The sequence below is a fragment of the Primulina eburnea genome, chromosome 6 (assembly GCF_022965805.1).
Source record: "Primulina eburnea isolate SZY01 chromosome 6, ASM2296580v1, whole genome shotgun sequence".
Taxonomy (NCBI): Eukaryota; Viridiplantae; Streptophyta; class Magnoliopsida; order Lamiales; family Gesneriaceae; genus Primulina; species Primulina eburnea.
In genome coordinates this window covers 30,353,764-30,369,452 of record NC_133106.1, presented here as the reverse complement: position 1 = coordinate 30,369,452, position 15,689 = coordinate 30,353,764, and the positions used below count along the sequence as shown (strand labels likewise).

Below are 15,689 nucleotides of genomic sequence, written 5' to 3'. Positions count from 1 at the left end.
GTTATGGAATTTACGTTACGATTATGAAAAGCATGATGTACGTTATGATATGTTTCGAAAATGTTATTAAATTGGTTATGTTGTGTTCAAAGTCCCCCATTTACTGAGTATTCCCAAAATACTCATCCCCTTACTCTCCCCTCTCAGATAAGTCCAAAGAGCAGGTTGAGGACGAAAAGACAGATCAATTTTGGGGTTGGTGATTTGCCAGATTAGTAATATGCTTTATTTCGAATTTATGATTTAAAGAATTGTAAGACGCTTCCGCATTATTTACTATTTCGTTGGATTTCGTTATTGTAAAGACGATGTTTATTTCGTGGAAATTATGATATATAAACTTTTTCGGTTTATACTGTGCTATGAAAGGCTTGTTGTTTCGATTGTATGATTGTTAAACAACGCCGGTGTCAATCCCAAGTTTCGGGGCATGACAGGACCGAAGCGTCCCGACCCGACCGATGAAAACCCTTATGTAACTTGAATATTTTTCATTTTGGTCTTGTTATCATTATTCAATTATCAATTTTAGTAAATTAACTTACACTTTTTTTCTCCTAATTTTTATCCATTTTTTTACCGGAATTCTGATGTGGTATGAGAAAAGTGATGCATGGTATTGAATAATAATGATGTGATGCCGAACATTGTTTACGTATCCGATGCTAAGTCAGCATTTTTTTGGGGAAAATAACCAAAATTGAAATAAATATGAAAATTAATTGACTAAAATTATGAATTAATTGATAATAAAAAAAAAACAAAAATGAAAAATATACAAACTAAATGATCAACGATATTATTTTCCCTAATAGGTCGGGTTATGCATCTAGGAGAAGCGTACCACAAACGATGAACCTGTTGATTCACGCAGAGACGTTGACTAGAAATAACTAAAATTTAAGTATTTGAATATAATATAAAATTCTCACGATTTTAATTCATACGTTTCGAATAGAAGCATGTGTGAGATAATTATTCTTAACACACGCTTTCATGAGTCAATTTTGTGAGACACATATTCTATTTGAGTTATTCATAAAAAAAATTATTTTTTATTATAAATATAATTAGTTTGACGAACAGATATGTGTGAAACCATATGAAAAAATTTGAAAAATTGATTTCGTAAGTAAACGATAATGTGTTGACGGTTGACCTGGTTGACCTGGCTCCTACTGCCCCATCTTCCACGTTCTTTACATATCAGAAATAAATACTTGTGGAATGATTTTTGTAACCTGCAAAAAAAGTCGTCAAAAAAATCTATATTTCAAATCTGTGGGCTAGGAATGTTCGACAACATCTAAAACTATATCTCAAAGCTTTACAAGTGGGACCAGGACCAGGACCAAGACCAAGTCTCTCGAGTTTTAAAAGTTTTGGAGTTTGAGTTCCGTATGTTAATTTTAATTTTCGACTATTTTGCTTTAATTATTGATATGACATATACTTTTCGATACTATATTAGCATTATCCAACGTCATGTAAATAATTTTTTTGTGTGTCTCATAGATATTTAACAAAAACTTGTATGAGATGGTCTCAAAGGTCGTATTTTGTGAGAAATATATATTATTTGGGCCATCCATAAAAAAATATTACTTTTTATGATAAGAATATTACTTTTTATGATGAATATCGGTATGTTTGATGCGTCTCACAGATGACGATTCGTGATTCGTGAGACGGTCTCACAAGAGAACACTCTAGATATTCTTTTTAAAATATGTCACAATTCCAGTAAAATAGGGCTGGACGCCGTATTTGTGATCGTGTGTCGTAGCTAAGTTAGCTTCAACCATTCAATTAATATATAGTGCTGTAATATTCTCCTTTCATTGTTCTAAGTGAGTCAATTATCTTCCCTTGCTCCAATGGCTTACACTGTTAATTTCTGTAAAATGTTACATTTCATGTTGGTTCTTTTGCTTCCAATATTAGCCACAGCGCAGCCCTATCGCAACGTTTCTTTGGGTTCATCTCTCGTTGCGAACAATAAGAATTCAGCTTGGCCATCACCATCTGGTGATTTTGCTTTTGGATTCCGACAGACCGTGCCTGGTGGAGGCTACTTGCTAGCCATCTGGTTCGACAGTATACCCGAAAAAACTATAATTTGGTCTGCAAATCGAGATACTCCAGCTGCGGAAGGATCTAAGTTTCAGATTTTTACAGATGGGAGATTTGAACTTGATGATCCGAGGGGCCAGCCAATTTGGACTCCTAATCTGGCGGGCTCGGCTGTCGCATATGGCGCCATGCTTGACAGCGGTAACTTTGTATTGGTGGGCAATACATCAGCTCTCTTGTGGCAAAGTTTTAATGATCCAACTGATACGATTTTACCGTCCCAGATATTGAATGAAGGGGGTAGATTGGTTTCAAGCTTTTCGGAGACGAATTACTCCAGTGGGAGATTCATCTTTGCGATGCAAGGTGATGGGAATCTTGTGTCTTACAACAGAAACTTCCCCATGGACGACAGCATCGGTGCGTATTGGGCATCAAATACTGTTGGCAGTGGATTCCAAGTGATCTTTAACCAATCTGGCTACATCTCCCTTACAGCAGAGAATGGAACAATACTTGATTTTCTGTCTTCAAATGGCGCTTCAACCGCCCTATATTACCAGAGAATGATATTGGATTATGACGGGGTTCTCAGGCATTATGTATATCCCAAGTTTGGTAATTCAACAGGTGGAAGGCCGATGAGTTGGTCCGTTTTGCATTTCTTACCAGATAATATATGTCTCAGCATACCACTCGATTCGGTGTGGGGTGCGTGTGGCTACAACAGCATATGCTCCCTTGGAACTGATCAGAGGCCTTATTGTTTCTGTCCCACCGGTTACTCTCCTATCAATCCAAGTGACATTATGAGCGGATGCAAGCAAGATTTCGTCGCACAGATTTGTGATCAAGAATCACAAGATGCATCACTTTTCAACTTCGTCGAGATGTCTAACACCGATTTCCCTGGTGGTGATTACATGTCATATCAACAAGTCCAAGAAGATTGGTGCCGACAGGATTGTCTTGATGATTGTTTATGTGACGCTGCTATCTTTAGAGGCAATAGATGTTGGAAGAAAAAGTACCCTCTTTCGAATGGAAGACTTGACTCGAGCGTCGGGGGGAAAGCATTGATAAAAGTAAGGAAAAGTAATGCCACATTAGCCCCTCCAGCTAATATTCCGAACAAGAGCAAAAGATCCACTCTCATTATCACAGGATCTGTTCTGTTGGGAGGTTCGGTATTTGTCAACTTACTCCTACTCGTTGCTTTCTTGTTGTTTGGTTTTCATTTAAAACGACGAGAATCAAAGATTCTTCATCCGTACTCGGCCAACTTAAGAAGTTTCACTTTCAAAGAATTACAAGAGGCAACAAATGGATTCAAGGAAGAACTTGGTAGCGGGGCTTGCTCAACTGTGTATAAAGGGACTCTGATGAACGAAAATGATGGTTTAATTGCGGTGAAAAAGCTGAATAAGATAGCGAAAGATTCTGAACAAGAACTGAAAACTGAATTGAACTCAATCAGCAGAACTAACCACAAAAATCTGGTGCAATTACTAGGATACTGTGATGAAGGTGAAAACAGGCTTCTCGTTTACCAATACATGAGTAATGGTTCGATAGCAAGCTTTCTTTTCCAGAACTCAAGGCCAAATTGGTTCCAAAGAGTACAGATTGCAATTGGAACCGCGAGGGGACTCTGCTATTTGCATGAAGAGTGCAGCACTCAAATCATACACTGCGACATCAAGCCTCAAAATGTTCTCTTGGACGAATCCTTGGTAGCAAAAATCTCGGATTTTGGGCTTGCAAAACTTCTAAAGGATGATCAGACCCGAACAACTACCATGATCCGTGGAACCAAAGGATATGTAGCTCCTGAATGGTTCAGAAACATGCCTATCACAGTAAAAGTCGACGTGTACAGCTTCGGTATCTTGTTGCTGGAGCTCATTTGCTGCAGAAAGAATTTCGAAACAAGCATTACGAATCAGCACGAGGAGATTCTGTCTGATTGGGCTTATGATTGTTACAAAGACGGTACACTGCACTTGCTAGTTGCCAATGACGAGGAAGCCACAAACGATATCAAACGGGCCAAGAAATTCGTGGTGGTCGCCATTTGGTGCATTCAAGAAGATCCGTCATTGAGGCCTAACATGAAGAGAGTTTTGCATATGCTCGAAGGATCTATCGAAGTGCCTCTTCCACCGGATCCTCAATCCTTCGTATGATGTTGGTGCTTTAAGATGATGGACTAAGTCATGTAATTGAAGCTGAGTTTCGAACAAGGAAATAAGGATGATTAATTCTGAATTTTTCCCAAAATATATTTACGAATAAGATTTTTGTGGCTATCTAATTCAGACAAAAAAATTACTAACTAAATATTTGAACACTGTTGTTTACTTGTGTGTACATGCATCAATTGTTAAAAATATATTGAAGAGTCCATGATTCAATAAAATTCCGAAATCCTATTTATTTGTCGGAAAAAAGTAAGGATATTATCTTTTAAGAAGAATATGTAAATATTCTTATAGGTGTCTTGGACATTGATAAATATTTTTCATTTTGACCAAGACACAATAGAAGAAGACAATATTAGAGATCCTCCCCTACGAACAAACTCAAGCACATCCAAAACATATACCATTAAAGAGTCCACTAGAGAGCGGAGAAATGCAATGCCAGATGATGGCAACTTGTATTTTTTCAAAAACATGAGGAAAACACTGGGAAAATGGAGGATTTTCCTATCAATTTCCGTCAAGCCATGGAAAGTTCCAACTCTCAAAAGTGAAATGATGCCTAGAATGAGAAGATAAAGTCTATGAAGAACAATGACGTATGAGATCCTGTCTCATTGCCTAAAAGTACGAAGTTGATTGATTGCAAATGGATATTTAAAAGCAAGAGGGATTTGAAAGGCAATGTGGAAATATATAATGCTCGTCTTGTCGCTAAAGGCTTTACACAGAAAGAAGACATTGATTATAAAGAGACTTTATCTCTGGTTTCTTCGAAAAACTCTTTAAGGATTATAGTGGCTTTGGTGATGCATTTTGATGTTGAATTTCATCAGATGGATATAAAGACAACATTTCTAAATTGTGACATTGATGAAACAATTTATATGGAGCAACCAGAAACTTTTGTGTCCAAAGACACAAATAATGTGATTTGCAGATTAAAAAAATCCATATATATGCTCAAGAAGGTATCTCGAGAATGATATTTCAAATTTCATCAAGTAATCATCTCGTTTGGTTTTCAGATAAATTTGGTCGATGATTGTGTGTACCATAAATTTAATGAGAGTAAGCATATTTTTCTGGTTTTATATGTGAATGACATCCTACTTGCTAACATCGATGTAGAATTTTTGCATGATACCAAGAGATTTCTAGCTAAGAATTTTGAGATGAAAGATCTTGGTGATGCATATTTTGTATTGGGTATTCAGATACATCAAGATTGTTCTCGAGGTATTCTTGTATTATCTCAGAAATACTATATCGAGAAAGTTCTCAAGCGATATGTGATGCAAGACTGTATACCAACGGGCTAAGGCAGAAATTTAGTCTCAAACAAGGCCCCAAGAATGATTTTGAGGAAAAGAAAATGCAGATGATTCCCTATGCATCTGCAGTGGGGAGTCTGATTTATGCTTAGGTTTGTACACATCCAGATATTCCGTACACGACAGAAATGTTGGGACGATATTTAAGTAACCCGAGAGTGGAACATTGGAAAACATTCAAAAGAGTTTTATGGTACTTACAGAGAACAAAATGTTACATGCTCATATATTGGAGGTTGGATCAGCTTGAGACCATTGGGTATGCTGACTCCGATTTTATTGGATGCCAAGATTGTATCAAATCTATGTCGAGCTACATTTATCTCCTTGCTGGAGGTGAGATTTCTTGGAAGAGTGCTAAACAGTCTCTTATAGCCTTTTCCACCATGACAACTAAGTTTGTAGCGTGTTATGAGGCATCCAATTATAGAATATGACTGTAAAATTTTGTCACCAGACTGCGCATTGTAGATGTCATTGAAAGGCTACTAAGAATACAATGTGACAATAAATCAACTGTTATGTATTCCAATAACAACAGGAGCTCGACGAAATCAAAACATATAAACATAAAGTTCCTAGTTGTTAAAGAAAGAATTCAGAGTGGAAAGTTGTCTATTGAGCAAATCGGTACAAATTACATGGTTGCAGATCCGCTTACTAAGTGACCACCACCGAAACAGTTTCATGCGCACACTACTCGTATGAGTGTTGTGTCAATTGAGGAAATTCAGTTTTAGTAGGAGTTTGTTATTTTAAATACTTTTCAGTTGTAGATATTTTTAGTTACAGTTACTTGAAATTTTTTTTTTTGCAAAAATAAATTTCAAATTAAGTCACTCTCTGATTATGGTTTATAGTTTGATCTCATAAGGTTAAGGGATGACCAATTGAAAATAGGCATGTTATGATTTTATTGCATGAAATTTCCATGCTACAAATCTACTTCATGATACATGTCATTCAGTTGTGTTGACATATGTGGCAATTGATGAGTTTAGTTATCTTGAGTGCAGCGAAGACTGCTTTGATCTTATTTTCACGAGCATAATATAAGGTTACACATATAGACTAAGTAGGAAAGTGTTGAATCAATTTTATTTACATGAGCTTATATGTAAATAATTATGTGTTATGGGTTGTCTATTAAGTTAAGCCCAAAATAAAATGAACAACTAATATTTCGGTTTATTGGGTTTTAATGTATATAATAAGTTGTAGGTCTTTAATGTATAGAAACATAAGTGTAGTTTCTTTATTTATGATGTGCTAAAACAAAAATATCATAAAATAATGATAGACATTATCTATATATGAGTCATGGTAGGGATCATGCGACATCACGTTCCCTATTCTCTTACTCATTAAGAAAATAGTTCAGGAGAGAAAACTAAAGAATTCTCTCAAGAAAAAGATAGCGTAGATCTAGAAGATCAATACACGTTCTAAAGAATTTAGAATTATGGCTTCGGGTATACTTCCGCTTAAGTTTTCAGTCAAATTTTTAATGATTTAGCATGATGTATTCTGCGATTTATAGATTTTCCGCAACACTTGTGAATTCAAGAGTAAATACAAAACAAATGCAAAAAATGAAAAGAAAACGAGAATTTTACGTGCTTCAGCTACTAACGATACATCCACTAGAGAGACAACAGTCGCAAAAGAAAACATCTTGACCAATCAACTTTATACTTATGTAAAGTGTAATACAATATAAATTCATTTATACCACTTTAATTTTCCTATATAGGACAAACTTTTCATTCTTCATTTTCAATTCACACAAATGAAAAGTCTATTAACACACACAACTCAATATATATATATATATATATATATATATATATATATATATATATATATATATATATATATATAATTGAACAAAAATGATCAAATCCTTATCATCACACTCTTCGAATAACAACTGGTATTATACAATAGATGTCCCACACTTGCTCACGAATGACATTGCAGGAGAAGGTTAACATATGTATTGAATTGAAACAATATAATAATAAAATAAGGGATTTTTTTTTCATTAACTTGTTAAAATTTGGATTTTGGTCCATTAAATTGTCAAAATTTTGTTTTGATACAGTAACTATTAATTCTTGGCTATCTTGGTCTAATTTTTACGCGACATTTGACAAGTCAGCAATTTTCGACAAGATGTCGGTATTTTCCGATATCATGACATCACCAATTGAATCAAAGTAGTCCAAAATTATAAAATTTAGTGTACCGAGATCAAAATTTGAAAATTTAATGTATCTAAACCTAAAATTTAACAAGTTGATATATCAAAAAATTATTTTTGGTGATCACCGCTTGTATCCTCCTTCTATAATTATTTATACTCGTTACTCATTCAGTGCTGTATGATTATTTATAATAAATTACGTAATACACATAATTTCCGCAGTTTTTGAGTTAATATGTTTTTTTTTTTATTTTATGGACTTTGATTTTTAAACTTTATATTTATACAATTATTATCAGTAAAAAATTAGGATAGTGTTATATTAGTCTTACTACTTGATCTGGTTTGGTTTCCAAGTTTTTCCATTAATCTATTAGCTCTAAATTGTAAGGATTCTCTCGACTTTTCCATTCATCGATCATATGGAAAAATATTGATTGTTAAACTTATCATCGTTACTATAATAAAGTTTTTTCAATTATCGACGAAATTTAAGAAAACTCTATCTTCTTCCGCATATTACCTCTCAATTAATCAATGGTGTAAAACTTTTTCAATTAATCAGGGGTGAAAATTTTTCAAGAACAAGTTTATATGTCAACATAACATCTACTTGATATCTATATTGTGTCATCACATACAGTTCTCTAAGTATAAAAACCGATTTTTTTTAGAGTAGTTTAAACCAGTGTTTTTATAACCGGACCGTTAATCGAACCGGTCAAGCCTTAAAAAATGGTTCAACCGGTTCAACCGGTTCGACCGGACGGTCGAACCGGATCAATAAAATTAATATTTTATTTATTTTATATAATAAATAAAATAGTAAAATATTGATTATTTATATTTTTATAGTTTTTATTTAATTTTTAAGATGAAAATTACAACAAATATCAAAATAAACATCACTTTTCAAATTCAAAAATCCAAATTACACATAACATGTAACCAAATAGTGATGACCAAGTTTAAGTGCCCAAGTAAACATCAAGATTAATTATAAAAAAAATAGTAAACATCAAGTTTCTTATTAAAAAAAGTAACCAAATAGTGATGACCAAGTTTAAGTGTCCAAGTAAACATCAAGATTAATTATAAAAAAAGTAGTAAACATCAAGTTTCTTATAAAAAAAAAAGTGTAGTTGCAAAAACCGTCGCTATTTAGCGACGGTTTGAAACAAACCGTCGCTAAATAGCGACGGTTATTCTTAACCGTAGCTATATAGCGACGGATTTTGAAATAACCGTCGCCGATCTCTGGGCAAATTTTTTTATAATTTCACAGACCCGGCAGGTTCCTGAAGACCGGCCGGTTTCCGGTTTTCCCGGTTGAACCGGGTTTTAACCGGTTTTTTCCGGTTAAACCTGTTTTCCGGGTTTTTATTTATGTCCGGACCGGTCTGGAGACCGGTTCGCGGTTGAACCGGTCCAACCGGCCGGTCCGGTCCGGTTTTGAAAACATTGGTTTAAACGATCTCATTGTTTATATTTCATATGAAATAACGATATAAAGAAATTATATATTATTTCAAAATTTCTCTGAAATCACCTGGTAAGTTACTAGATTTAAAATCTATGGTTGCTTTGAATTCGATCTATTGTGTTTCGCATGGGTTGAGTTAAGGATACTACTTTGAGGCATAATTTAGTACACATGATAGGATAAACATGTGATATATAATATAAGGATAAGTTAAGGATATATAAGATATATGATATTATATTTAATGTTTGGTATGATTTTAATAAGAGTGATTAAAGTTATATATTAAAGTCTTGTACTTAATAGAATTTCATAGAGTAATTAAAAGTCTATTGGCATTTTGAATACATAGAAATTTTTGTAGAGTTTTTAAAAGTAGATTTTGAATACCACGTGACTTTTTAAAATTATACAAAAGTTAAATTGAATACCACTAAACTTTTATAGATTATATAAAAGTGTAGATTGAATAAATTCCATAAAAGTTAAAAATCTAGAACCAATACACCTCCTTTGTCGACATGGCAAACAATTTTCGACGATAAATTAGCATTTTCTAACGTCATGTAAACATTTTTTTCCCAGTCAAAGAGGGCTGAACGCCATATTTATGAGTCGCGCGTCGTAGCTAAGTTAGCTTCAACCCTTCAATTAATATATGGTGCTGTAATATTCTCCTTTCATTGTTCTAAGTGAGTCCATTATCTTCCCTTGCTCCAATGGCTTACGCCTGTTAATTTCTGTAAATGTTACATTTCATGTTGGTTCTATTGCTTCCGATATTAGCCACAGCGCAGCCCTATCGCAACGTTTCTTTGGGTTCATCTCTCATTGCGAACTATGAGAATTCAGCTTGGCCATCACCATCTGGTGATTTTGCTTTTGGATTCCGACAGATCGTGCCTGGTGGAGGCTACTTGCTAGCCATCTGGTTCGACAGTATACCCGAAAAAACTATAATTTGGTCTGCAAATCGAGATAATCCAGCTGCGGAAGGATCTAAGTTTCATATTTTTACAGATGGGAGATCTGAACTTGATGATCCGAGGGGCCAGCCAATTTGGACTCCTAATCTGGCGGGCTCGGCTGTCGCATATGGCGCCATGCTTGACAGCGGTAACTTTGTACTGGTGCGCAATAAATCAACTCTCTTGTGGCAAAGTTTTAATGATCCAACTGATACGGTTTTACCGTCCCAGATATTGAGTGAAGGGGGTAGATTGGTTTCAAGCTTTTCGGAGACTAATTAGTCCAGTGGGAGATTCATCTTTGCGATGCAAGGTGATGGGAATCTTGTGTCTTACAACAGAAACTTCCCCATGGACGACAGCATCGGTGCGTATTGGGCATCAAATACTGTTGGCAGTGGATTCCAAGTGATCTTTAACCAATCTGGCTACATCTTCCTTACAGCAGAGAATGGAACAATACTTGATTTTCTGTCTTCAAATGGCGCTTCAACCGCCCTATATTACCAGAGAATGATATTGGATTATGACGGGGTTCTCAGGCATTATGTATATGATAGAAATTGAGAATAAGAATGAAAGCAAAAGATGTTTTATTTGCACTTGTGTTCTTATTACTACTACAAAAGGAAAGTGACGTGCCTATATATAGGCTTACAGAAAACAACTTCCTAAGATATCTCAACCAACAAGGAGATTATTCTGGCACTAGCCAACCATCTAGAAACTAATAAAATTGATAAATGACTTGGTCAAGGTTGAATTACTTCTCAACACCCTCCCTTAATTCAAACCTACAGACACCAAGCTGAGATCTTAGATAAACATGTTTATCTTTAGGAAGAGACTTTGTCAGGATGTCTGCAACTTGCTCCTCTGTATTGCAGTAGGATAAACCAACTTTCCCTTCAGCTACAAGTTCTCTGATGAAGTGAACACGAATACTGATATGCTTGGTCCTGCTATGAAAAGCAGGACTTTTAGTCATAAAAATTCTGCTTTATTATCACAAAAGATCTCAGTTGCTTCTTTTTGTTCATGACCAAGTTCTTCAAGAATTCATCGCATCAATACTACCTGACATGCTGCTGAAGTTGCAGATACATATTCACCTTCTGAAGATGACAAAGCTACTGTTGCTTGCTTTTTTGAGCTCCAAGAGATGGCACCTGAACCAAGATTGAATGTGTAACCTGTTGTACTCTTTCGATGATCCAAGCACCCGGCCCAATCACTGTCTGTAAAGCTCCTTAATTTAAATTTAGAAACTTGACTGTACCATAGCCCAAAATCAATTGTTCCAGCAATGTAACGCAATACTCTTTTGGCTGCTCCAAGATGATGCTTTGACGGAGAATGCATAAATCTTGAAATTACCCCCACCGAATAAGCAATGTCTGGTCTGGTGTGAGTTAAATATATTAAACCCCCTACTAAGCTCCTGAAATATGTTCCATCAGCTGGTTCAGTTTCGTCGTTAAGTTGCAATTGCTCATTCGAATTCATTGGTGTTTCTGCAACTTTACAATTGAGCATATTAAACCTCTTTAGAATATCAGTAGCATATTTCTTTTGATGGACAAAAATCCCATTATCAGTTTGATTCACTTCCAAACCAAGACAGTAGCTCAATATACCTAAATCTGACATCTCAAATTTGTTCTTCATACTGTCTTTGAATTCTTTAATAAAACAGGAAGTACCCATGTAGATAATATCATCTACATATAAGCAAACAAAGAGAAAATCGTTACCAGCTTTCTTCAAATAAAGTGTGGGTTCATTTTTGCTTCTCTTAAAGTCATTTTCTTGAAAGTAAGAATCGATCTTGCTGTACCAAGCACGCGGGGCTTGCTTTAAGCCATATAATGCCTTTTTCAACCTGTACACTTTTCTCTCTTTACCATGAACAACAAAGCCTTCGGGTTGAGTTACATAAACTTCTTCTTCCAACTCACCATTTAAAAAGGCAGACTTAACATCAAATTGATGAACAACCAATCTTAATTGAGCAGCTAAGGCTAGAAGAGTTCTTACTGTTTCAAAGCGGGCTACGGGAGAGAAAGTATCTTCATAATCGATACCTTGTTCCTGTGAGTATCCCTTGACCACGAGTCTTGCCTTGTATTTATGAATTTCTCCATCAGAATTATACTTAGTTCTGAATACCCACTTTACTCCAATGACATTTTTTCCTGCCGGCAACTCCACCAATTCCCAAGTTGCATTTTTGTTAATTGCCTCCAATTCTTCTTTCATAGCTTTCCACCATTCTTCTTTGATCACAGCTTCTCCAAAGTTTGTAGGATCAGCTACAGATAAAACTTGTGTGCTCTCATAAATATCTGATAATGATCTGAATTTTCTCGGTGGAGTTTCATCATTTGATGAGTTATTGCTGTTGGAGTTAGAGGATACGGAAGTTGTTGTTGAGGTTGAGCTGACAAATTCAGGTGTGTTCTGTAGAACTTCATATTCAGTTGTGTCAACATTAACACCACTTGATTCTTCATTCCATATCCATTTTGAATTTTCATCAAAAACAACATTCCTGCTAATAATCACTTTGCCACTTGTTGGGTTATACAACCTATATGCTTTAGATTGATCACAATAACCAACAAAAATACATTTTACTGATTTATCATCAAGCTTACGACGATTGTGTGAATCAATTAAAACATATGCGATACAACCAAAGATACGTAAGTGGCTTACCGAAGGCCTTCTTTCTTTCCACGCTTGATAGGGAATCTGATTCAGAACAGCCTTTGTTGGAGATAAATTTAGAAGATAAATTGATGTGGCTACTGCTTATGCCCAAAATATATTCGGAAGACTTTTGGCTTTCAACATGCTTCTTGCCATCTCTACTACCGTGCGGTTCTTGCGTTCTGCCACACCGTGGGAAACTTGATGAAAGATGGTTCTCATTTCTTAACTGATTTTAAGAGATGCATGTATGGCATTGACGATGAGACCCGATTCGAGGAGGCTTGGAGTGTTCTACTAGTACAATATAATATTCAAGAAAACACATGGCTGCAATCCACTTACAATATAAAGAAGAAATGGACAGCTTGTTACATGAACAAGGCTTTCACACTTGGTATGAGAAGCACACAACTCAGTGAAAGTGTCAATTCTGATGTCAAGAGTTGTATGAAACCCGACTTAGATATAATGCAATTTTTTAAGCACTTCGAACAGGTCTTGGAGGAAAAGCGGTACAATGAGCTAAGATGTGAATTTGAGACACGTCAAAAATTACCGAGATTAAAGCTAGAGAGTTCTCCTATGTTGCGTCAACTTTCTGAAATTTATACCCTCACTATCTTTCATCTATTTCAAGTAGAGTTTGTTTTGTTCGCAGCTGCTTATATAAAATATAAAAATGAAACTCAACCATTATTTGAATATGTTGTCGGGCGAATTGATAAAGAAGGAGAATGGAGGGTGACATTTAATCCTAGCACAAAGATGATTTCATGTAGTTGCCGAAAATTCGAGATGACTGGATTATTGTGTTGTCATGCTGTGAAAGTATATGATGTGCAGGACGTAAAAAAACTGCCAGAGCATTATATCTTGAATAGATGGACGAGAAAAGCTAGGAGTGGAGTGGTACACGATTGTATGGGCAATGAAGTCGAAGAAGATCCCAAACGAGAAAGTACAGAACGATATAGAAAACTTTGTATGATGCTCGTAAGACTGGCAACCGAAGCCTCCGTCCACCAATCAACTTTCTCTTTGGTGCATAATTCGGTATGTGATTTAACCAAGCAAGTCATGGAAATGCGTTTGACTGAAGTGAGCCAAGACAATAATAGTGGTGTCAGGACATCATCGATAGGACCTTCTATGATACAAGCAAAAGGATTCAAGAAAAGAAATGGTGTGAAAAAGTCAAGAAGGTTGAAGAGTTGGGTAGAACTTCAAGCAAAACGAAGAAAAACAAATTTGAGAGTCGAGGTAAATTAACTAATATTAATACTTTTTTGAAATAAAAATTATCTAGATTTCTTATTTTTACAATCATTGTAGGACATCGGAACACATGATGAATTACCCGTATCTTGTTCAGCACCTCCGGTACCTCATGCATGTCTTCAAACAACTGGAGGTCAATTCAATTTCACTGAATTATTAATGGTATGAACTTTAATGATATTTAGAAATTTTTTAATTGGTAAAAATTTTAAGCCAAAAAAATATTAATTCTTATATGGTAAAATTGATTTTATAATATTTATTCTTATTTAATGCAGGCACAATTTGATCATCCTCACCATTCTCTTGAAGCCATGGATTTCAATGGAGATATATCCAATAATGCTCTTGAGTAGTTTTTTATTTAAAGAATAGCCGATTAACATTGTTAGTTGAAATTAAGTTTAAAAATGTATGAATTATTTATTTTGGATGGAAATGTGGTGTTGAATTTTAGTTTTTGATATTGTATGATGGAAATGTTCTAAATTTTAATTTAAGCATTAACATATTAATAGTTTTATATTGTTAAAAATTTTGTTCATTGGAAAAAAATTAATAATACTCATCAAATTCGAAAAAAATGATACGATTTTTCACATGTAAACATTTAATATAGTAATTTTTTATTGCAAAATTATTAATTTAACATAAAAAAATTAAAATGTTTATATTATTTCATATAAAATTGTCCAATGTTTGTGGAAGATGGAAAAAAAAATGGATGAAAATAGAAGGAAAACAATATAGAATAAGAGAGGAAAAAAAGAGAAAAAAAAGAAAAATTAAAAAACAAATAAAAAAAAATTCAAGCTGTAGGCGATCCGGATCCCTCCCGCTAATATTCCGAACAAGAGCAAAAGATCCACTCTCATTATGACAGGATCTGTTTATTGGATTAATTTTATTTATATGGACTTATATGTGAATAATTATAATTTATGAGTTGTCTATTAAGTTAAACACAAAATATAGTGATCAACTATGGTTTCGAGTTATTGAGCTTTAATGTATTTTATAGGTTGTTGGCCTTTAATGTGTAAAGACATAGGCGTAATTTCTGTTTTTATGATGGACTAAAACAAAAATATCAGAAGATAATGATAAATATTATCTATATATAAGAGTCATGGTCCCCAGATCACGCTCTATCATGTTCCCTATTCTTTCCTCCATTAAGAAAGTAATTTAGAATAGAAAACTAAAAGATTCTCTGAAGAAAAGAGTGCGTAGATCTGGATAAAACGCAACCTCGTCCAAAATTTGTGTTTATGTACAATTATTTTTCGTATATACTAGCAGTCGACGCACACATGATGATTGAGTATAACCAATTGATATATAATTTAATGTGATGATCTTTTTATATTAAATACGGTGTATAATATATACTAATATTAGATATAAAGATTGGTTTACTACACATTTTTT

General features: G+C 34.5%; 3 protein-coding genes across 4 annotated transcripts; all 3 read left to right on the top strand.

Annotated features, from left to right (window-relative positions):
- Positions 1-1,766: 1,766 nt before the first annotated feature.
- Positions 1,767-4,368, top strand: LOC140834161 (G-type lectin S-receptor-like serine/threonine-protein kinase LECRK3). The gene has a single exon (XM_073198838.1). It carries the CDS (start codon positions 1,878-1,880, stop codon positions 4,257-4,259), a length of 2,382 nt encoding a protein of 793 aa, XP_073054939.1. The 5' UTR covers positions 1,767-1,877; the 3' UTR covers positions 4,260-4,368.
- Positions 4,369-10,043: 5,675 nt separating this feature from the next.
- On the top strand, positions 10,044-10,547 carry LOC140835462 (G-type lectin S-receptor-like serine/threonine-protein kinase RLK1). The gene has a single exon (XM_073200955.1). The coding sequence runs from the start codon at positions 10,044-10,046 to the stop codon at positions 10,545-10,547; it is 504 nt and encodes a 167-aa protein (XP_073057056.1).
- Positions 10,548-13,302: 2,755 nt separating this feature from the next.
- On the top strand, positions 13,303-14,673 carry LOC140833456 (uncharacterized). Of its 2 annotated transcripts, XM_073197791.1 has the most exons (4): positions 13,303-14,033; positions 14,108-14,240; positions 14,313-14,420; positions 14,537-14,673. In XM_073197791.1, exons 2-4 carry the CDS (start codon positions 14,130-14,132, stop codon positions 14,612-14,614), a joined length of 297 nt encoding a protein of 98 aa, XP_073053892.1. In that variant the 5' UTR covers positions 13,303-14,033; positions 14,108-14,129; the 3' UTR covers positions 14,615-14,673. The 2 variants fall into 2 exon arrangements, with proteins under 2 accessions (XP_073053892.1, XP_073053891.1); XM_073197790.1 differs by lacking the exon at positions 13,303-14,033 and having other exon boundaries at positions 14,054-14,240.
- The last annotated feature ends 1,016 nt before the right edge of the window (positions 14,674-15,689 follow it).

What these genes read in the sequence shown, in the direction of transcription:
- LOC140833456 (XM_073197790.1), top strand. Translation starts at nt 14,058, where the DNA reads ATGGAAATGCGTTTGACTGAAGTGAGCCAAGACAATAATAGTGGTGTC. An exon ending in AAACAAATTTGAGAGTCGAG is followed by an intron (nt 14,241 to 14,312) that starts GTAAATTAACTA and finishes CAATCATTGTAG; the next exon opens with GACATCGGAACACATGATGA. An exon ending in ATTTCACTGAATTATTAATG is followed by an intron (nt 14,421 to 14,536) that starts GTATGAACTTTA and finishes TATTTAATGCAG; the next exon opens with GCACAATTTGATCATCCTCA.
- LOC140835462 (XM_073200955.1), top strand. Translation starts at nt 10,044, where the DNA reads ATGTTACATTTCATGTTGGTTCTATTGCTTCCGATATTAGCCACAGCG.
- LOC140834161 (XM_073198838.1), top strand. Translation starts at nt 1,878, where the DNA reads ATGGCTTACACTGTTAATTTCTGTAAAATGTTACATTTCATGTTGGTT.